Genomic DNA, 22,630 nt, shown 5'->3' with positions numbered 1-22,630 from the left:
TGACAGTTTTCATTTCACACATTTAAATAAAGTCAATGCTTTCGGATTAACACATTAATATAATTTTATTATTAATAATGTTTAGTAAAATGTGAACTACCCTCAACCATGTCCTGCATCTAAAATAATTTTTAAAAAATTTACCATTTCAGATCATGTGAGAAGACCAAAGGGAGAAGACAAACAGAACATAAATTTCAATCAGAGAAAAGCAAGATTTGGCTCCCCACATATGCAGAGTATCTGCAGAAAAAAGTGGGTAATTCCTAAGAATCTGCAGAGAACTTTTTTCTTGGGAGCAGAGGGCAGGGGGTTACGGTAATCCCTACTGGAAATAACATAGACCCATGTGAAGAAGATTAAGGATGTTTCAAGGAATACCAAAGGTAACCATACATTTGGGGTAGCTATGGGGAATGTGTGGGGAACAACAAGAGAAGCCCCTGGTTTGGAGAGCTGCCACAGTCCAGCCAGAGGCAACAACAGCAATTTTGGGAAAAGTGATAGGGTAGAAAGAATAATCAGTTTGAAAACTTAAGCTGATATAGCTTTTAAGCACTGTGACACATTATGTCATGACTGTTTCATGTTTACTTTCAATGGAACAGTACAACAATATAATAACTTTACCTTTGGATTCTTGCCCTCCTTGGCCAATAATGCCCGAAGTCTTTCTTGTGAAGGGGGTGCAATGAAGATAATATATGGTTTCAAGTCTGAATTCCGGAGAGTCTTCAAGGACTATTTAAACAAAAGATATTTTGGATATTTACAATAATTTTCATTATTTAACTACTTCCCAATAATATACTTGGAATAATAATGTCATTAAAAAACAAACAAACATCGCCTATGAGTGTTTCCAAACATCTTTGTAACAAACAATTCACAGTATTTCCAGATCCTACCATTCACTGTAAGAATATATTGTGTACCTGGAACACACAAACACATAAAATTAGCTTACCCTGTTTATATAATGAAATAAAAATGAATGACATTGAAGGTCTACAACTGTGATGCTAAAATATCCTCTAATAAGATCACATAAAGATTATAAATAACCATATTCAAAATCCATTTTCGAGGAAGCAGAAATAAGGAGTAATGTTACCATGTGCCAGGGTCTAAACGCAAGCAGAATAGAAAGAGAAACTTCACACACACACACAAAAGAAGTTCTGGAAAAGTACACCCGAAAGAAAGCAGACTGTTTGAATTAGGAGACTGGTTTTGATCCTGCCTTGGCCATTGCATGACCGTGTGTTCCTGAACTGAAGCACTCTACCAAAACAGGGATTACAGGAACATGCCCTTTTCTATCTAAAAACGTCATTAATTAAGACAACGTGCTTTGATAAATATGTTAGCCCAAGTAATATAAGGAATTCTGAAGGCATTCAGTAATTTATACTTTTCTTAAATCAAATGTTTATAACTGAAATAGTAGAGACTAAGCTCTTTTGTCCATTAAAAAACATAGAGGATCAGTGGGGGAAAAAAACGTATGAGAACTTTATTTACCTGTGTACGAAGACTTAAAAGACATATTTTGCCAGAGTTGATCACCTGCCGTACTGAATCTATGCTGGTTCCATACAAATTTTTCTCAAATTCACCATGTTCGATGAACTTCCCAGCTGCTATGTCTCCCTCAAATGCTTGCCGTGATACGAAGTGGTAATCTCTGCCGGCGACTTCGTGGTCTCGCCTGCTCCGAGTTGTATCTAGGCAAACAAAATCAGGTAAAAATAACGGGCATGGATCAGAGGAAGGTTGGGGGATAATTCTGCTAGTCAGGGACAATTTCAATTTTGTAATACAGATGAAATGTAAAAAGATGAACTGAGGAAATCTTAAGAGCCCATGTGTTTAACACTGATTCAGTTTATTTCTAGACTGAGAAATGAACAAAAATGTGGTTTTAGTATCTTAATAATAGTTATATTTAATTGCCTTAACACATTTTATGCTTACACTTTAAATTACTTCTGACATTTAAAACACTGCCACTCATCTTTTCCTAAAGTTTATTTCCACTAAGATTTTTTTTTTTTAACCCTCCCCACCCCCCAGGTATTATATAATCTAAACAGAACTTCTGTGTTCAGAGATTAGGTCTCAATTTTTGTCTTCTGCATCAGTTTAAAAAACCAGGAGCTGAGGGGCGCCTGGGTGGCTCAGTCGGTTAGGCGGCTGCCTTCGGCTCAGGTCATGATCCCAGGGTCCTGGGATCGAGCCCCGTGTCGGGCTCCCTGCTCAGTGGAGAGTCTGCTTCTCCCTCTCCCTCTGCCTGCCTCTCTGCCTACTTGTGCTCTCTATCTCTCTGTCAAATAAATAAATAAAATCTTTAAAAAAAAAAAAAAAAAAAAAACCAGGAGCTGATTCCATATTGAACAGGGAATTGTAAGAAGCCCAAATTGAAATTCATTTAGAAAATAATTAGTACCATAGGAAAAACTGAAGTTTCTCAATAATGACTACCTTGAGTTACAAATTCTCAAAAGATTTTATTAAAACAAAGTTCCTCTTTCCTGGGCAAAACTGTTTCAATGAATTGGATGAAAAATTTCCCTCCAGTTAGGTTCTAAGGTGGTCAACTGAAAAGCACAGGAAAATGAGAATGCATCCAAACTTACGAGGAACTGCAGATGCAAAACGGTCTTTTTCTTTGTTCATGAGCCTCTGACGCAATTCATTCTGGCCACAGTTCTGCGGACCAATCAAAATGATAGGTCTTTTCCTATTTGCTGGCTGATGATAAAGTGACATTTCCTCATAAGTTAAGATTTCTTCATTGTCATAATCTTTGAAAAAGAAAAAGTTAAGCCCTTCAGACAGAATGATTGCCATGTTATAAAGATATAGATCTTCCGAAACAATTGGAAAGAAGCACAATTTATTAATAAAAACGCTTAACTTTTTGAATCAAGATAAGTAATAACTGGGTAGGATTGTATGAATGTTTTCCAGTATCAATCTATACTTCCCAATACTATGAAAATAAATCAGACAATATATTAATCCTTCTAGAAGCGTTTATTGCTTCTCTTTTTTCGTAGTTTGAATGTTTTAATACAATAAAACTACTTGTACTGCTTGTACTGTAAAATAGCTAGTTGGCAGCCCATACTCTGACAGAGGGTAGGGCACCAGGGGATGAACTAATGAGAATACGGTCTGTCATTTTTGTAAAATGGGGATACTAATACTACACTTAGAGGGTTGGTTTAAGGATCAGACACAATATATATGCTAAGCACAATTCCTGGCATAGACAAATATTTAAAATAGTAGCTTACAAACTAGTGTTATCAGAGAAAGTAGTTCTGATTACAGAACTTGCAATCAGTTTGTGCTATCCAAACTTGGAATACTAACCTGAGGTCATGATTCAAGAAGAGGTATAAATTGTGACAGGTGGGATAACATTCCTAAAGCCCATAATCCAGATGAAATCAGAGCTGTCAAGTGGTAAGAAACAAAGGCAGACAACGAGCAGCCTGCCATCTTCCCACTCATATTACTTCCCCTGACCAGGAAAGAGCATTAGATGTAAGTCACACTCAGCTGTAAGTTCCATGGGGGCAGGCAATCATCTTAGTCTTGCCAGTGCTTAGCACAGAGTGCAGAGTAGGAACTCAAACTGTCTTTGTCTAAATTCTAGCTCTATATTAGCTTTAAGAACTTAAGCAGATCTTTAATATCTGAACTTCAATTTATTAATCTATAATCTCAAGGAATTTATTGTGAGACCTAAGATGAGGGTATCTAAAGCATATAGTTACTGCCCCTGGAAGAGAATGGTTATTATAAATGATAGTTATTATTAATAAAAATATTCATTATGATGACACCATTATGAATAGCAATGTAATTCCTGCCCTTCCCAAAATGCTGTGCCCTCTGAAAAATCAGAGTTCTTTCTTGTAACATGTACAGATTGTGGCAGCATTTTTATTTATAAAGACTTAGTTATACATCTGTAAGTTTCAGATTTGCAGGTTTTCTGTAGCATAATAGTTATTAGAGCAGAACCAATTTAGTGTGTTTCAAAGAATGAAGAAACAGGTATTAATCACTTACCCAAATACAGAGGAAAGGATTAAAAATTCAATAAATCTTAGCTATACAATGTTTCGATTAGTATTAAGGATGTTTATTTTGGAAAAAAAGTAGATTGAATTTCAGATTTAGTTTTAAATGGGATTTTTCAATAATCTGTAACATTTTATTTTCATGTTTAATTTATGCTGCCTAAAAAAAAATATCTGAAGGTATTGAGAGAATAAGCCTTATAAATTGTTAGGAGTGCCTTTGCTTTATTTATTTGGCTTCTTTCTGACAAGAACCAAAGCAGGGGTAGCAAATTCTAATGCACATAAGGACCAACCAAGAAGGTAATGAAAAGCAGTAAAATCAGGTTGAGTTTATAATAACTGGATGTGGTGGAAACTGTTGAACTAAGATAGTATGTCTCTCTAATAGAGAGACAACAGCCATCACTCAGGTCCAGCAGACTGCTGTCACTTGGGAATACAAGCCCTGTGTTATTAGAGTCTTTGATAAGAAGAGACGCTACACTTAAAATTTTTTTTTAATTTTAGTAATAAAACAAAACACTGTATGTGCCGGACTCAGCCAGCAGGTAGCAGGTTCTGTGGAATGGGTTGCCTCAGTGACATGAGTTATTGTAGACAAAATACTCATTTTTACTTAAAATACAACGATATTGTTAGATTTTGTTAGAGGTATGTATTAATTTCACAAAGAATTTAAGTAGGAAAAACAGAGAAAACTCTCAATATAACACTATATAATGCCACACTGTACTTTAATTTTTATGCCAGTTTTTCTCTAAGTTCAAAATGCTGCACTACTCATAGGATTCCAAAAGAAAATACTTTCTGCGAAATGACTTTCTTAAGCATATGTTACATTAAGAAGCAAAACAGGACTAGAAATATAACTCCCTGAAAACAGCAGTTTAATTTCTTTCAAGTGTTAGATATGGACCTCTTTCAGATATAAATCCAGCTATATCTAAGAGTAGAACTCACCATCATTTTTTTGGGCGGGGGAAGAGCAGGAGTTGGGGGGAGAGGGGCAGAGGGAGAGGGAGAGAGAGAATCTTAAGCAGGCTCCACGCCCAGTGCGGAGCCCAACTCAGGGCTCGATCTCACAACCCTGAGATCATGACTTGAGTGGAAATCAAGAGTTGGACGCCCAACTGACTGAGCCACCCCGGTGCCCGAACTCACCATCATTTTTATTGGCATTATATAAAACCTTTTTCCTCTTCTTTTTATTCTTCTTTGCACACCATAGTTTTCCTGTTGAACAATTAAAAGCATAACTGTAAACGTGATACTTGTTTCCCTGAACAAAGCTACATATTTCAAACTGAAGAACTCAGTTTTCCATTTAAATTTATAAACACATATTGTTGTATAGAACTATTTTTCAGTGAAATAGTTATAATTTTCCATTAGTCTCACATTGTAGATGATCTTTAATTCTTATATCTGGTCCTTTCTTTAGAGTTCTAAGATAATTAGTATTGCCTCTCATATCACTCTTACCATGAATACATCTTTTTTGACAGTTCTGATATGTAAATTTTTAAAAAAGATTTATTTGAGAGAGAGAGAGAGAGAGAGAGAGAGAAGGAGTGAACTAGCACGAGCAGGGGGAGGGGCAGAAGGAGAGAGGGAATCCTCAAGCAGACTCCCCAGTGAGTGAGGAGCCCAATGTGGGGCTAGATCCCAGGACCCTGAGATCATGACCTGAGTTGAAATCAAGAGTTGGCTGCCTAACCGAATGATCCACCCAGGTGCCTCCCGATATGTAAATTTAAACATAGTTCCAGATGGAGACCCAAGAAACCTTTCATTAATGTCAAATATTAAGTGTCCAACCTGATTTTTCTGGCTCCTTGTCTTCTTCTATGGTTTGCTTCATGGCTTCCCTTTGCTGCTGAAAGCTTTTCCCTTAATAGCAGGAAGAAAAGACAGTAAAATTTAAGACAAAAGAATGTAAGTTTGTTTTTTAATCAAGGGGAAAATACCAGAAGTAACTTTTCATTTATATTTCCTTTTAAATCTTTCTGCCACCATATGAGAGTATGTCAGCTATGATTATAAGCCTCCAAATGTTTAAAGTATTAAGTTTCAACCTCACTATCAACCAATCCTAGGACACGTATTACTAGAATATAGACATATCATCTATTAGAAAAGATAAGTAATAAACCAGTGTTAGAAAAATTAATAGTTCAATTTTTACAAAGCTTTCACTGTGCACTAAGTGGAAAGTACTATGCTGGATCCTGGTTCTGGATCATTTAGAATTATCTCAAATCAAACAAATTAATTCCAGGAGTTAACTTTACAAAATATGTGAACATTCATCACTTTTTGATTTTAAGATACCACTCAATATATTCCCTTGCATTTATTATTCTCAATCCCTTTTTCTTCGTATGTACGTGTATGTTTTAACGATTTTTTTTATTTCCACCTTTAAGGTACCAGTGATATAAATATATGAAAAACATACAATGTTTGTCCTGTCAGAATTAAGATCTTAATATAGGAGGCTCTCAAGGTTTTTGATTTTCATCTTCTTTTCAGATATCTACCTTAAAATCAAATGTATTTTTTCTGGAGGATAAAAGTGGTTTTACTTAGAAAATTTGGATTAGACTTCTACTTTTAAAATTTTTGTATCTTCTTTTTCAAGCCAAGGATTTCTTGAAATCAATAAGCAAATTCCATCTATGTTGGGATAATCTGTAGAATTTAGTGCATTTCATAAGAACACAAGCAAAAACATTAATACTGAGTTTGGTATACATCAAGTATTAAAGATAACCAGGTTACCTTTAGGAGCTGTACAGATTGCATTCCTAGTAAAAACAAGTAACTATGATGACAGGGGAAATTTTAAGAGCAAGCATTACAATTTAAAAATAAGTAAAAAAAATTTTTTTTAAAATAAGTATCTGATTTTGACAGATTCAGAAAAAAATAGGGAACAAAATAATTTTGATCAGTTACACTTTAAAATGTTTAAAAACATTAAGTCATGTACTTCTATGGCACATTTTTATAGTACACGTATGTAGACTGTTGTAATGGCAGTAGACATTAATGGGAGGTGGACAATATGACCTCTTTAATCTTCTAATTCTAACACTTAAAACCATCATCAAACTCAAACTAAGGTGGATCCATTTATTTGTCCTATAAAAAGACTTACAAATGATATCACCCAAATCCCCTTGATGCATCTTTCAGAAACTCAATGTAATCAGTCAATATACTCTAGTTCTAAATATTTATGGGCTAAGGCTGGCATGATGAGAAGATATCAGATTGATATCTGGCACAAGCACTAAGTAGAACATGATGGCTACTCAATACTCCAGGGATTTTAGAGGAATGTCCCATGTCTGTTACTGTGAAGAATCAAGGGTATAGCATCATCCTCTAAAGTTAATAAAAGAAGCCCATTCCTCATTCTCTGAAATATGACTGAGTATAGACAAAACTTGTTTTTAGCTTTTGGATTTTAAAACAGAGGATGTGTAGCTTTCTGTGACCTTATTAATACACATAAAGACCCAACTGCATGAAAAAGTAATTACATCCTTTTTTAAAAGACATGAAAAAGTGAGTTTTTCTCTGTGAAGGCTTGTATTTTAAATGTTCTTTTAAATATGTTCTACTGTATTGTCTTTTACCTGGAACGAGCCCAGCTAGAGGTTGATTATCTTCATCCCCTTCCCTGTAGGCTTGCCACCAATTTGGATCTTCCTGACTGATGACATGAAGTATATCCCCTTTTTGGAAAGACAGACCTAATTCTCGACATGGAACATAAGGGTCATCTGAGGGGTCATAATCAAAATGAGCTTTCACATGGATCTAAAAGATAAAAAAGGTAAAAATCAAAATAACAGTAATGATAAAATAACAAAATATTTAGCGTAAACATTAAAATGTTACAATTTTTCATTACTGTAAAGCAATTATGAGTTGAAAGCAGGGAGGTTTAGTTAAGTAACAGCAGTATTTTCTCAGGCTTCTGTTTTCTTCAATTAAGTTCATCTCTCTGTTGACTGCAAACATGTACAAGAGTAAAAAACAAACAAAACCATACAAGAGTACGCAGAGCACTGCACTGTTAGCTACTAACAAACCTGACATGCTCAGGGGCCTCAAAGGCTTGAGAGAAGCAGGAGGGAATGTAACTGAGACCCCTTCACCCTACATTCCTGACAGGTGAAAACAATGACTCTGCAATAAGGTATGTAATTTCTAAACCACAACCACCCGGAAAGGCAGACTAAACCTCACCACAACTGTCCCCTTCATAGAAGAGTGTCTGTTTCCCAGGTGCTGTCATCCCTTCCTGAATACACGGTCAATGTAACTGTGTCTTCGACTTCTCTCAGTGTTTCTTTCAAAGGGATGTGTTTAGATTCATAAACAATCACACCCCAAACTGCTAAAATTATCTAAATCAAATTAATTTTTTTTTAAAGATTTTATTTATTTATTTGACAGAGAGAGACACAGTGAGAGAGGGAACACAAGCAGGGGGAGTGGGACAGGGAGAAGCAAGCTTCCCGCCAAGCAGGAGCCCGATGCGGGGGCTCGATCCCAGGACCCTGGGATCATGACCCGAGCTGAAGGCAGACACCTAACAACTGAGCCACCCAGGCGCCCCTAAATCAAATTGATAATAAATTCCTGTTGTGTTCTATTTGTAGGCTTTGAAATTTAACTAGTGGTACAAGTTATAATTTTTGCTAACAATGTATTTTTGCATATCAAAAAATGTGTTAGACTTATAGCATTAAAGGTAGGTAAGATTCACATGAATCTTCTTGAAAGCTAAGTTATTGCCTATATTCTTTCCTCCAGTATACCTCCATAAGATATAACAAAGTCATCTTAATTCTAAGAAGTTATTAAAGGAATTAATATTAATATTCTTTTGAACTTCTCCATCTGTAATTTTCATCCCATCTGGTTAAGTGGCATGTGGCCATTTCCAAAACCTCTTAAGTAGTCCATTTTTTGTCTAATGAAATCCAACACCTGTACGCAATGAGTATTTCTGCTCCATATAGGTTAAACTGCAGCTCAATGAGCCAAGCAATTGATTGACATCCTAAGAATCTTCTAATTCAGAGTCCTTTTCTATCCAATTGTTACTTGTCTTTCCTTAACTAAGAAGCCTTTTACCCTTGCCAAAACTGAGGCCACCTATCATAAAGATAATACTGGTCTACCTCAAAAACTGTTTTATGAGAAGACAGGATCTTTTTGCAGCTCCTAAAACACAAAATTGACTATTCTCAATCAATGATGATAGACATGAAATTTGATAAAATACTTTCTAAGTGATAAAGATATATATATATATCTATCTCTTCATAATAAGGCATAACTAAGAATTCTCATGAAAGCAGCAGCGTCCTTCAGAAATTATGCTTGAGGGTGTCATTAAATACTTTTATAATTTCAGAAAAATATATTACTACTGTAAAGAGCAAATGAGGAAATCTAAGTCCCAATATATACAAATAACAACAATGAGGTAAAGCAATCAAATGATCCAGTTAAAAATGTAGAATTTACATGCTAGTCTGTTTTGGGGGGTAGCTTTTCATGGATATACTCCGTAAGTTCAATAATACACAAAATCGTAAGTGTATGGCCCAATGAATTTTCACAAATGAAACACACCTGTACAACCAGCACCCAAATCAGGAACCAGACTGTGACCAGCACCAGAAGCCCTGCCCCTCATGCCCCTTTCAGTCACTAACCACCCTACGTCCTCCAGGGTAAACATCATCCTGATCCTGGAAGCACAGATGACCTTCCCTGATATTTTACTTCATACAAATAGAATCACACAGTATTCACTCTTGGGTTAAATATGGTTAAGAGAACTCATTCATTTAGACCGTGTTCTGCTGCATTCCAACTATAGAGTGCCCTAACAAGCCTTTTTCTTGATGTGAAAACAGAGTTTTGATTAAAATCTTGAAAACTCTGCCAGGTAAAACCAAAAGTGAATTTTAGAAAGTTATACAAAGGTAGCAGAGAGTCAAAACACAGTTGAGAGACTGGTTAAAGAGAGATACATACAATTTTGTAATCTTGGCATAAGATGCAGGATAATCTAGAAGTACCTAATATGTAGGATTATCAAAAAACTGCTTATCATCTCTGTCAATCAATGCTTCCAAAATCTGCTTAAATTGTTGCTTTTTAGCCAAAAAGTCTTGGAAATCTAAATATGGAATTACAGGGATTATTTAAGGTGGTGAAGAGATCATTTTTGTTAGCAGGCTTTTAGAGATCTGTGAAATCCGACTAACTTGGTCACCTGATTGATGATTTTATCAAATAACTTTCTGAAGGCAATACCCAACACATTTTCAAAGTGTTCTCCTCAGATCACCTGCTTGGAATGTTTATCAAAATACTAAATTCTTTTTTTTTTTCAAGATTTTATTTATTTATTTGACAGAGAGAGACACAGCGAGAAAGGGAACAGAAGCAGGGGGAGTGGGAGAGGGAGAAGCAGACTCTCCGCTGAGCAGGGAGCCCGATGCGGGGCTCGATCCCAGGATCCTGGGATCATGACCCAAGCCGAAGGCAGCCGCTTAACCGACTGAGCCACCCAGGCGCCCCAAAAATACTAAATTCTTTTGCCATATCTCAGACTTCAGGATTCTTCATTTTAACTAGCTTCCTTGGATAACTGTTATATAAATGCCATTTAAAATGTACCCTAAGGGGTGCCTCGGTGGCTCAGTCGTTAAGCGTCTGCCTTCGGCTCAGGTTATGATCCCAGGGTCCTGGGGTCAAGTCCCACCATCGGGCTCCCTGCTCTGCGGGGAGCCTGCTTCTCCCTCTGCCTGCCACTCCCCCTGTTGTGCTTATGCACTCTCTCTCTGTCAAATAATCTTTTAAAAAAAATAAAAAATAAAATGTACCTTAAAAATTTTAGGGAACTACTACCCTGAGGGAAACTAATTAGATCACTGTGGAGGCTATATCTAGATCTATGACTTTTGCCAAAGGTCGACAAAATCAGCCAGAGATGCTTTTCTCTCTCCTCTTGCCTAGGTATCACTACCCCTTGACTCCTCAGATTTAGCTGGTTTGGAATGGAGCCTCTCTCTGTGTAGGCTGAAGAAGAGTACAGAGGAGAAATGCTTTGCTTATATAATAAGTTTATCTAGTGCTGTTTAAAATGTACCCCCTAAAATTAAGAGCAAAATTTATTTCACATCAGAGATTTGGTTGAGTTAAAGTCTGAGCAATGCCTTGACATGCTCTATGTGACTTCTATCCATATAATCTAACTGATCAATTCTTATTAGTGCTAGAAGTTATCTTCATCCATCTTTCTTCTCCAACTCTGTTAGTGGCTAATTTAGTTTACCATACAAAAAAAAACAGAGCCCCCCCCCCCCAACTTTTTTAAGAGAGGGAGAGAGAGAATCTTAAACAGGCCCCACACCCAGCATGGAGCCCCACGTGGGGCTCCATCTCATAACCCTGAGATCATGACCTGAGCCGAAATAAAGAGTTGGAGCCACCTAGGAGCCCCCAACGGAGCCCTTTTTCAAAATGGAGAGATGCTGACCCTTATAGAAGACTCGGGTTTAACAATGCTGTAATATCAGTACTAATCTAAACAGTGTTTGCTTTCTAAATGAAACAAAATCTTCTGAATTTCAAATTATAGGATTATAGGATTGTTTAAATACAATTATCTTCCAGCCCAACATTCTTCTCTTTGCCTTTTTTTTAGTACCCATAAGCTCGTAAGCTATTCACATTTGAAGTCCTAACGATGGGGATATAGTAAAGAGATAATGTTTCATCAATTTATTTACATCTTTCCTAAGGGATTCAATACTCCAAAATAATTTTCCTTTTTAATTTTTATTTCTGTATTTCTTATTACAGATTTATTTTGAATTTTAAATTATTGGTGGAAGAGAAAAGAATTTGAAAGTGTATCTTCCTTTAGCTTGGCCTAAACTTTACCCCTCACTCACACTATAAAATTAAGGACGGCATCAAGAAAAGCCTTTGCAGTGTCAAGCAACAGTTTTCAAAATCCTCCTCCAACCTGAGATTGCTCCTCCCAATGCCCACTCAAGAAGGATTATCTTTGGGTGTCTGGGTGGCTCAGTCTGTTAAGCGTCTGCCTTCGGCTCAGGTCATGATTCCAGGGTCCTGGGATCGAGTTCCTGCGTCGGGCTCCTGCTCAGCGGCAGGGAGTTTGCTTCTGCCCACCCCCCGCTCCAGCTCATGTGTGCGTGTGCTCTCTCTCTCAAATAGATAAATAAAATCTTAAAAAAAAAAAAAGGATTATCTTTATTGTTTGCTTCCATTTTTTTACATGGGAAGTTTGGGGTACGTGGGACATCCAAAAGATTCTTAGTAGAAGGCAGACAGAAATATGAACCTTAAGGTAATAGCAAACTTAAAAAAGCAACTGCCCTAACTTGAAAAGGGATGGCCTTCTAATATACACGGAAATTTTCTATATTTTTGGTATCTCTAATATGTATTCATAAAACCTTACTGCATTAATAAAATTCCAGATCATCTTCTAAATGAGAAAAAAAATTAAGATGAAAATTGGATAATACATTTTATACCTCTAACAGAGAAGTAAATACATTTGACAGCAGGGGTTCTCAACTCTTCCTTCCAACCCAGTTATCTTTATAAATTGTGAATGTGAACATCCTTAAACAATTATTTTTAAATTTTGCAAACACATCAAGTACATATAAACAGACTGCTCCTCTGACCTGCTCTGCCCGCAGTAAATACAACTATAGCCCAGATCTCTCCTTAGAATTCCAGACTGATATATTCTTTCTTTTTTTAAAGGTTTATTTATTTTAGAGAGTGAGAGTGTGTGAGTGCATGGGGGGAGGCAGAGGGAGAGGGGAAGAGAGACTCTCAAGCAGACTCCCCACAAGCGCAAAGCCCTACATGGGGCTGAATCTCATGACCCTGCGATCATGACCTGAGCCGAAACCAAGAGTCAGATGCCCAACTGACTGAGCCACCCAGGCACCCCTGATATATTCAGTTCTATGTTCTCAGTATGTCTACCTGAATGTCCTTCAAACCTGGAAAATGGGCCTCTTCATTTTTCTCCCCAAATCTGTTTTTCCTTCAGACTTCCCTTCAGTAATAACCAGCACCACTATCCACCCAGTTAAGTTCCTCAGGCATTCTTCCTCCTTCCTTCACCCTCCATGTTCATTACAAGGTCCTGCCATCTCTACTTCTAGAACACAGCCTGATCCATTTTCTCCACTGCCACTATCATCCTAGTTTAAGCCATCATCATACTTTATGACGACTTCAGTTTCCTAAATCTCCTTGCTTCCATTATTGGCTCTACTAATTCAATTTCTACACAGCAGCCAGAAGTGTTTTTTTAAATACAAACCAGATCATCCTATATTTAATATCCAAACTCTTGTTCACAGGAGAGACATAGGAAAAGGCATAGAGAGATACTGAGGCTGCTGGAATTCAGAGACAAACTATTTCCTCATTTTTCTGCTTATAAAGAACTTTAAACAGAAGGAAGGTTGCAGATGCAACATCAACTTCAATATGTTCCGTAAGGAATAAAGGCAAATGTGGAATGACAGCCAAAATATAAAGCATAACTGTTATGAAATATTGAGAAAAAAAATGAAACTGTGTCCTCTTTCAAAGTGTTACGTTTTTTGTAAAAGTTAATAACAGATGTAATACATGAGCCTTCCATGTAACTCATTTTGAAGTCTATAATTTTTTAACAGCTTTACTGAAAAATAATTCATATTATTATAAAAGTCACTACTGTATACAATTAGTTTTTAGTAAATTCAGAGTTGTGCAACCATAAACAATTTTACATTTTTATCACCCCAAAAGGAAACCCCATACTCATTAGGAATCACTCCCATACCCTCCTAACTCCCCTTCCCTATACCTAAGGAACTCCTAAACTACTTTCTATCTCTACAAATTTACCAACTCTGGACATTTCATATAAATGACCAATACATGGCCATTTGTGACTGGCTTCTTTCACTTAGCCTAATTTTTTCAAGGTTCATCCATGTTGTAGCATGAATCAGTACTTTATTCCTTTTGATTGCCAAATAATATTCCTTTCTATGGATATACCACATTTCACTTTCCATTCATCATCTAGCAGACATTTGGGCTGTTTCTACTTTCTGGTTAATAAAATAATGCTGCTATGCACATTCATGTATGATTTTTTGTGAGGATGTATGTTTTCAATTCTCTCGGATATATACCTAGGAGTGGAACTGTTAGGTCGTATAATAATTAAGTCTGTCTGTTACTACAGCTAGTTGAAAAAATGTTTAACATAAAGAGCAATATATATTCTAAAATTAAAGTTGTGCATACTTTGTAAAAGCACTTTTTCACCCTACTCTAAGTATGTTTAATTTAAATAAACGACCTATAATGACAGAAAAATTTTGACAAAAGTTAGAATTCATAAAAATTCTGGAAGTATGTTCTACTTTTTACTTTTCAGAGTTTAATAAATTTGAAATATTAATATTTCTTTAAATAAAAACTGCTGAATTTACCTTTTACTTGAATGTAAGAAATAATTACAGTGACATTTCTAGGGGCGCCTGGGTGGCTCAGTAAGTTAAGTGTCTGTCTGCAGCTCAGGTCATGATGCCAGGGTCCTGGGATCGAGTTGGGCTCCCTGCTCAGTGGGGCATCTGCTTCCTCCACTCCCCCTCCCCCCAGCTTGTGCTAATATATAAAAAAAATCTAATAAATAAATAGATAAAGTGACATTTCTAATACTCAAAAGTAAACATTCATGTGTAAGTTTTGTGTGGATGTTAAGTTTTTGATTCCTTGGTATTTACCCAAATGAGATGAAAACATGTCCACACAAAAAAACCTGCACAGGGATGTTTATAGTAGCTTTATTGGTAACTACCAGAACTTGGAAGCAACTAAGATATTCTTCGGTAGGTAAGTGGATAAACTATTATATTACCAGATAATGGAATATTATTTGGGGCTAAAAAAAATGAGCTACCAAAAGCTAAGAAAAGACATGGAGGAAACTTAAATGCTTATCATTCATGTAAAAAGCCAATCTGAAAAGGCTACATACTGTATGATTCCAACTATATGACATTATGGAAAAGGCAAAATTATGGGGATCAGTGGTTGCCATGGGTTGGGGAGGGGAGGAAGTGATGAATAGGCAGAGCACAGAGGATTTTTAGGGCAGTCAAACTATTCTGTATGATACAATGGTGGATACATATAAATTATACATTTGTCAAAACCCAAAGGATGTACAACAAAAGTGAATCCTAATGAGAAATAATGAAAGCACTGATTCATCAGTGTAACAAATGATACAAGATGCTGATAGTGGAGGTATGCATATGTGGTAACTTTGTTCAATTTTGCTGTGAACCTAAAACTACTCTAAAAAAATAAAGTTTATTAATTAAATAAAATAAACAGTAGACATCAGACAATAAATAACATAAAAAAATCACTTACTACTGTTTCCTTGGCAGGAGGAGGCTTGATCTGTTGACTAGGAATCAGAACAAATGTCAGAGTACCATGCATATCAGACTGCAATAGAAAGATCAGGTTATTTTAAAAATCTATCTTTATGAAAATTGTTCTATGATGTTATGATGTTATGATCAATATTCCCTAAACTGGACTATTCTGGATCCCCTAGAAGACCTTTTAAATAGTTGGTAAAGATGAATGCCATTTCATCAGGAAGCATAAATTAGACCTTTAATGGACTCCATTATAGTAGAGCTACCCAGGAATGTGGCATTCTGTATTCTGGTCCACTGGAGAAAGCCACTTATCCCAGAAGTCTTTGGTTTTTGTCTTCCGTTTTGTGTAAGCTTAGGAAGATCCCACAGTGGGGGTGCCTGGGTGGCTCAGTCATTAAGCGTCTGCCTTCTGCTCAGGTCATGATCCAGGGTCCTGGGATTGAGCCGCGCACTGGGCTCCCTACTCCGCAGGAAGCCTGCTTCTCCCTCTCCCACTCCCCCTTGCTTGTGTTCCCTCTCTCACTGTGTCTCTCTCTGTCAAATAAATAAATAAATAAAATATTTTTTTTTTTTTTTAAAAAAAGGAAGATCCCACAGCAAAGGTTTGGAAAATACCACAGTGCTATAACAGTTCTGGGTTATCTACTCTGGCAAACATCAATTTTAACACAGTAGAATTTGAAATAGTAATTGTGACCAGGATTAGAAAAGTGATGCAAATATACAAATATATTCCCACTTCCCAGATACCCAGTTTCTGTCACCCATTCTGTTTTTTAACTGTATAGTGTTACTGTTAGCTATTATTTCCCAGTACACCACTGACTACCTTGTTCAGATACCTCCAGCCTAAACAGTAATCACAACTTCTGGTCCTGACATAGCAGGGAGCAGTGCTCAACAGAGACAACAGCCAATAAAACAAGGCCTAAAAATGATGACTACTAACACTGCTTTACCAAAGCAATGAATGAGGGCAGGTGAAAATAAGGATGTTTTCTAGATTCTTCAACAAATGTCAGAAGATAGGAGAGATTCTACTGTAACTACTGATGCCGTAAATAAGAATATGAATCTGGTTTGTGGATATATACAAAGTGATAATAAACTGCCCTCAAAGACTAACTATAAAATGGCTTCCTGATTATACTGGCACTGTCCAATAGAACGTTCTACAATGATGGAAATGTTCTATATCTACATCTTAATATGGAAGCCATTTGCTATATACTGCTCTTGAACACCTGAAATGCAGCCAGTATGAATGGGGAACGGAATTTTAAATCTCAATAACTAGCACATGTAGCTATTGGCTATTATGTTGGACAGTGTACATTAATACCATGCTATTACCTAATATTGTTAAGGAAACAGCAATCAGTTGAAGAAAATTAAAAAAAAAAAGAACTTAAAAAATGATTACAGCATGGACTTTGTTTTGTCACTATTTTCCTAGTGGCTAGCACATAATAGGCACTCAATATATATATATTGAAGAATTAATTAGTTATATTAGTGATTTCAGAGGCAAATAAAATATACCTAGTAGTAATAAAGCTCAAAATAAAAAAAATAACAGTGGTAAGCATAGCAAAATAAAACTCTACTAAAAAATACTGTGGAAATAATTACATTATGTGAAATTTAGGCTAGAAATTGCCTAGTGTTCTTAATAATTATTTTTAAAATACTGCATTTTTAAGTCTTTTAAAGTCTTTCTTTTAACAAAGAAAACAGCTTTTAAGAACCTATCAGTTACTCTTCTGTATCAACTTACCAACAAGTCAAAAACCTCATTGACATCTTTCCCTCGAATTTCAATGCCATTAATTTCCAGAACCTCATCTCCTTCATGTAATAGACCACTTTTCTCTGCAGCACCTCCTTTTACTATCCGACTAATGATGACAGAATCCATTTCATTACGAACTGTAGCACCCTAAAAAAAGGCAGTATCTAATTTAAAATAAAAATGTACTTTTTTATTAAACATTTCTTCATTTAAAACTTTTCTATTCAACAATATTAGCCTTCAGATATCTTGAGAAAAAAACTAACTTACACAACTAGAGTAAGCATGGTAATTAGCTTTGAAAGTTGACCATTTTCCTTACAACATTTTCTGCTTCCGACATGCTGTATGCATCTGAATTCTAAAATCAAGCAGACTTTTGAAGTCTGCAACAACAGAAAAATGCACTTACTTTTAAAAACAATGTGAAGACCTAAAATCAAATTTGTCCTCTATATGCTGGGTGCTATTCAAATGGTTATACTATATTTAGATTTGTAATTAGTGTATACAACTTATAACTATAAAAGTCCTTTTTAAAATTCAAAATATGATTAAGGACTGAATAATCTGGTTTATTATTCAAATATGAAATATAGCTGCAACAATTCAAATTAAAGTGTATTTAAACATTAGTATTTATTACATAAATTGGAAGCACAACTGAAATATATGCCTTCAAAAAATGGAAATATGTAGTACAGAATAAAGCTTAAAAGTAGACAGAGTATGTAACATTTTTCTCCTAAACTTTTATTTTAAAATTTGTTTTTTCTGGTGGGGAAAAAACCTAGTTACATTAACTGCCCATAAAATACAGTCCTTATTTATGTACCACACTATTCAAGACATAATTTGAGACATGAAGATTCGAGACTATTTCTCTGAAAATAAAGAAAATTAAGGCAACTTCAGCAGACTTAGAAAAGAGATTGAAAAAAGTTTTACATACAAAACATTAAAAATGCTGGCTAACTGAACATAATAAAAAAATAAAAACATTAAACAAAAACAAAAAATTTAAAAAATATTAACATTAAGGAATACATACTTCTAAGTATATGTGAACCATATAAGTAATTATATTTCAACAGAATTAATGGAAGGCAAAGATCAGAATTTCTAATTACTGTTTTTTAAAAAGCTGGGAGAATAATGAAGCAGATAACTTGTCCCTTCTTTGTTCCTCAATAATTATTTTACAAGCTATTATTTTCATCAAATTATAGGTAAGAAAAGATGAACAAATTTTTCTCAACTGAATAAGAACATAAAAGAACTCCAGCAAATGAACCTCAACAAAGAAAAACTACTAGAAACTCAAAGGGGTTTTCAACTACCTGCCAAACATAAGATCCCTGTGTAGAAAGGATCTCAGATCAGAGATGTGGAACACTTACCAGTGGAATATCTCGAGCCTTTTCTATACGAACTATTTTTACAGTTTCTCCTCCATACTGGCCAACGCTTTCATAAACTCTCTCATCTGTAAAGGGTTCTAGCTGCATTTCCTGCTCAGCAACCTTATCATGGGCCAGTAAAAGTGCCTGTTTCAAAGAAATCCACAGCATTTAAAGTAGCAGCATATTTCTGTAGAGAGATTTTAATCTAATCATGTTGACTAATATTCTAATCATTAAACCTTTAGAAGAAGTGCTATAATTATTTATATATTTAGATCTGTTTCCAAATTTTCTAATGAAGTACAGATGCAACCCTGTATCTTTTATAGCTAATAAAAAAGATGTGTTACATATAACAGGGTAACTCTGGGATGGGTTATGAAAGTCTAAAATGCTTATTAAACTTCATAATAACAAAATCAATTTAAAGGCCCAACACCATAGATAATTAAAATTTATGGAAAATATAACCAAAAAAGGGAAGAATTTTTGTGTAGAATACAAAGTTGTTTCAAAACTAATGTGGTTAATTTTAAATATAAAAATATATAATCAAAAATAAAGTAACGTGTGTGTGTGTGTGTATTCCAACATAGTAATTATTTTGCACTGTGAGTTATAAACCAAACAGGCTACACAGATAATGTCTGAGGTCTCTTCTAGCCCTAAGAGACTTATCAGAGACTTTGAATGCTGGAAAAATCACTTATATATCATTTTGTTCATTTTCTACCTGAATATGTGGAGCACTCAGCAAAGCAGTTAATTCTTGTCCTTCCTTCTGGTGGACTGGCTTCAAAACAGTTTGCACCTAAGAAACATAAGATTATTTTTCCTAGGTTATAGGAAGTATCACCAACATCTATACAGGTATATAAAAAAAAGATACAATTTAAACTTGTAAGAAACTACCTGTAAGAAAGAAAAGCACTACAAAGTAGAATTATAAGAGAAAAAAGGAATATGTTTCTTCTCACACAGTTTTCAACCTTGTTATCATTGTTAAGAGCATTCTTTAAAAAAATACACTAGGTAAGATTTTGGTATTTACAACTATGAATGACCTATTTGCTTCTTGAAAGTTTCTCCCAACATACCATAAAATAGACTAATAATGATTACATAAGGGAAGAAAAACTATTCTAACCGTTACTAGTTTTTTTTTTCCCTTTGTACTGATTTTTTATGTTATGTTATAATCACCATACATTACATCATTAGTTTTTAATGTAGTGTTCCATGATTCATTGTTTGCATATAACACCCAGTGCTCCATGCAGTACGTGCCCTCCTTAATACCCATCACCAGGCTAACACATCCCCCCATCCCTCTCCCCTCTAGGACCCTCAGTTTGACTAGTTATAGTTTTAAAATGTTTATATAACTACATTTTAAATCAGAGATGACACTTTAAAGAGTCACAGACTAACAAGATACACTTACGTGAGAGTAATGGAACAACTACCAGGCCACAGGCACAGGTAATTACATTAAAAAATCTCCTGAGGTTGAGCAATTCTTGTATTCCTAGGATAAACTCCACTTGATAATGATGAATTTCTTTTAGCCTTTATTTCCTTATCTGTAGAATGGCACCTACCATTCAAGGTTCTTAAAAGATTGAGATAATCCATATAAACTGCTTAGCACAGTACCTAGGCACATAATAAATTACTACTTTAATATATTTCTAGATGTGAGTTATTCATATTTTAAGATTTCTACATTAATGTTCCTAAATTGGATTGGCCTCTACTCGTTGAGTGCAAGTCATGTACACTGGTTTGCAAAACTACTGTCTGGTTTTAGTATCTAGGTTATACTATTCTAGTACACTGAGGTGGGAAATAGTCTATATTTATGTATTAAAACAGCTTATTTAACACCAGAATTGTATGTTCTCTAATGTTTTAACAGAGCTTGTACATAAATTCATCTGGGCATGGTAGAGTTTTTAAGGGTAGATTTCCTAATGTTACTGGAATTTTTTTCCTTTATGTAACTTGTCAAAGGTTTCTCTATTTTCTTGTACTTTTCAAAAACCCAGCTTCTAAGTTTAAATCTGTCGTGCTTTCCATTTAAATAATCCCAATTCCTTTCCTCTGCTTTAGTTTATTCCCCTTTTCAATTTCTAATCATTTAGGCTGTATGCTCTGTTCATTTTTTTTTTTTTAAGAGTTTATTTACTTAGTAATTTAGAAAGAGTGCTAGTGGGGGGAGGGGCAGAGGGAGAGAGAAAATCTCAAGCAGATGCCCCACTGAGCTTGGAGCCCAACGTAAGGTCAGATCCAGGTCAGATCATGACCTGAGCCGAAATCAAGAGGTGGATGCTTAACCGACTGAGCCACCCAGATGCCCCCAGTTCATTTATTTTCAATCTTCTTTCTTCTACCACAAGTATTTAAAGGTATAAATTTTGCTTTGTGGACTATTTTTCCCCAAAGATGATTCTATATATGTTCTCAGTGTCAATACCTCTGATTTTCTTCCCTTTTCTATTTCCAAACTCAATTACCCACCAAAAAGAGTGCTTTGCAATAATTCAGATAACAAAACCAAAATTATCACCATTTATGAAAACATATAAATTCTTATATAGAATTTTTTATAAAAGTAACTCATGATTAAAACAGTAATTCTCTAATACTTCTGGCTATTTTAAATCATTTTATTTATTTATTTTAAAGATTTTCTTTATTGACAGAGAGAGAGAGACAGCGAGAGCAGGAACTTATTCCAGGGGGAGCAGGAGAAGCAGGCTCAGGGGGCCCGATGCGGGGCTTGATCCCAGCACCCTGGGATCATGACCTGAGCCGAAGGCAGACGCTTAACGACTGAGCCACCCAGGCGCCCCGATTTTAAATCATTTTATTAGTAATTCCCCCATCAAACCTAAGAGATGATTATTTGGGGATTAACTAATTTAATTTGACCACAAGTGGATCAAAGCAACGACAGTTCCCAAACCAGCCTGTTCTCTTGTTTTGGTTCCCAGACAAACATGTTTCTAATTGTAGAGTTCTGTATGTATAAACAGGATAGCTAACATAGCAATTATTATCTTCTTCAAGAATTCTATTAAAGCCTTACTAATGGACAAGTGCAGTAACTCAAAGCTGGAGGCAATTAAATGTTGATTTTTTAAAATAAGGTGCCTTTCTTTTTAAAATACATCAAATCTAGGCTAATTTAACATGAAATTTATGGTCCCTGATCCTGACCTTTTGATAGCTGGAAAAAGTAATTCTGAGGGGAAAAGAAACATCTGGATTACAAATGCTAAGGGTATACAGTGTGTACCAAATCAACTCAATAATAATTTTATATACATACATTTTTTTCCTTTTCCTTTTAAATCCTTTCCTAAACATCTCTGAGATCTTCCCTTCTATAGAAATGTAGAGCTCCTCTTAAGTGTTTATTTCCTTTCCCTATTAGTCCATATGTTACCTATTTTAGTGTCCTCACACATCATCAACTATTTCTACAAAGGACTAAGGAATTAAAAGGCTATTCTTAGGGGCGCCTGGGTGGCTCAGTCGTTAAGCGTCTGCCTTCAGCTCAGGTCAGGGTCCCAGGGTCCTGGGATCGAGCCCCGCATCGGGCTCCCTGCTCAGCGGGAAGCCTGCTTCTCCCTCTCCCACTCCCCCTGCTTGTGTTCCCTCTCTCGCTGTGTCTCTCTCTGTCAAATAAATAAATAAAATCTAAAAAAAAAAAAAAAAAAAAAAAAAAAAAGGCTATTCTTACATTGTACTGCTTCCTTTCCAATGGCCTATAAAAATGCT

The 22,630-nt window shown here is 35.5% G+C and overlaps 1 protein-coding gene across 5 annotated transcripts in view; it reads right to left on the bottom strand.

The window, feature by feature from the left end:
- Positions 1–22,630, bottom strand: part of MPP5 (membrane palmitoylated protein 5) — a 79,774-nt gene that overhangs the window by 10,308 nt on the left and 46,836 nt on the right. For all 5 annotated transcript variants that reach the window (XM_032405353.1, XM_032405351.1, XM_032405355.1 and 2 more), the window contains exons 5-14: positions 19,578–19,655; positions 18,842–18,988; positions 17,427–17,588; positions 15,633–15,710; positions 7,745–7,928; positions 5,919–5,990; positions 5,262–5,333; positions 2,640–2,807; positions 1,525–1,727; positions 631–741 (exon numbers count right to left, since the gene is read on the bottom strand). In XM_032405353.1, coding sequence (XP_032261244.1) covers positions 631–741; positions 1,525–1,727; positions 2,640–2,807; positions 5,262–5,333; positions 5,919–5,990; positions 7,745–7,928; positions 15,633–15,710; positions 17,427–17,588; positions 18,842–18,988; positions 19,578–19,655 — 1,275 coding nt within the window. The remainder of the gene's footprint in view (positions 1–630; positions 742–1,524; positions 1,728–2,639; positions 2,808–5,261; positions 5,334–5,918; positions 5,991–7,744; positions 7,929–15,632; positions 15,711–17,426; positions 17,589–18,841; positions 18,989–19,577; positions 19,656–22,630) is intronic.

The sequence above is a fragment of the Phoca vitulina genome, unplaced genomic scaffold, assembly GCF_004348235.1.
Source record: "Phoca vitulina isolate PV1807 unplaced genomic scaffold, GSC_HSeal_1.0 scaffold7, whole genome shotgun sequence".
Classification (NCBI taxonomy): Eukaryota; Metazoa; Chordata; class Mammalia; order Carnivora; family Phocidae; genus Phoca; species Phoca vitulina.
This window is presented reverse-complemented; position numbering and strand designations above follow the sequence as displayed.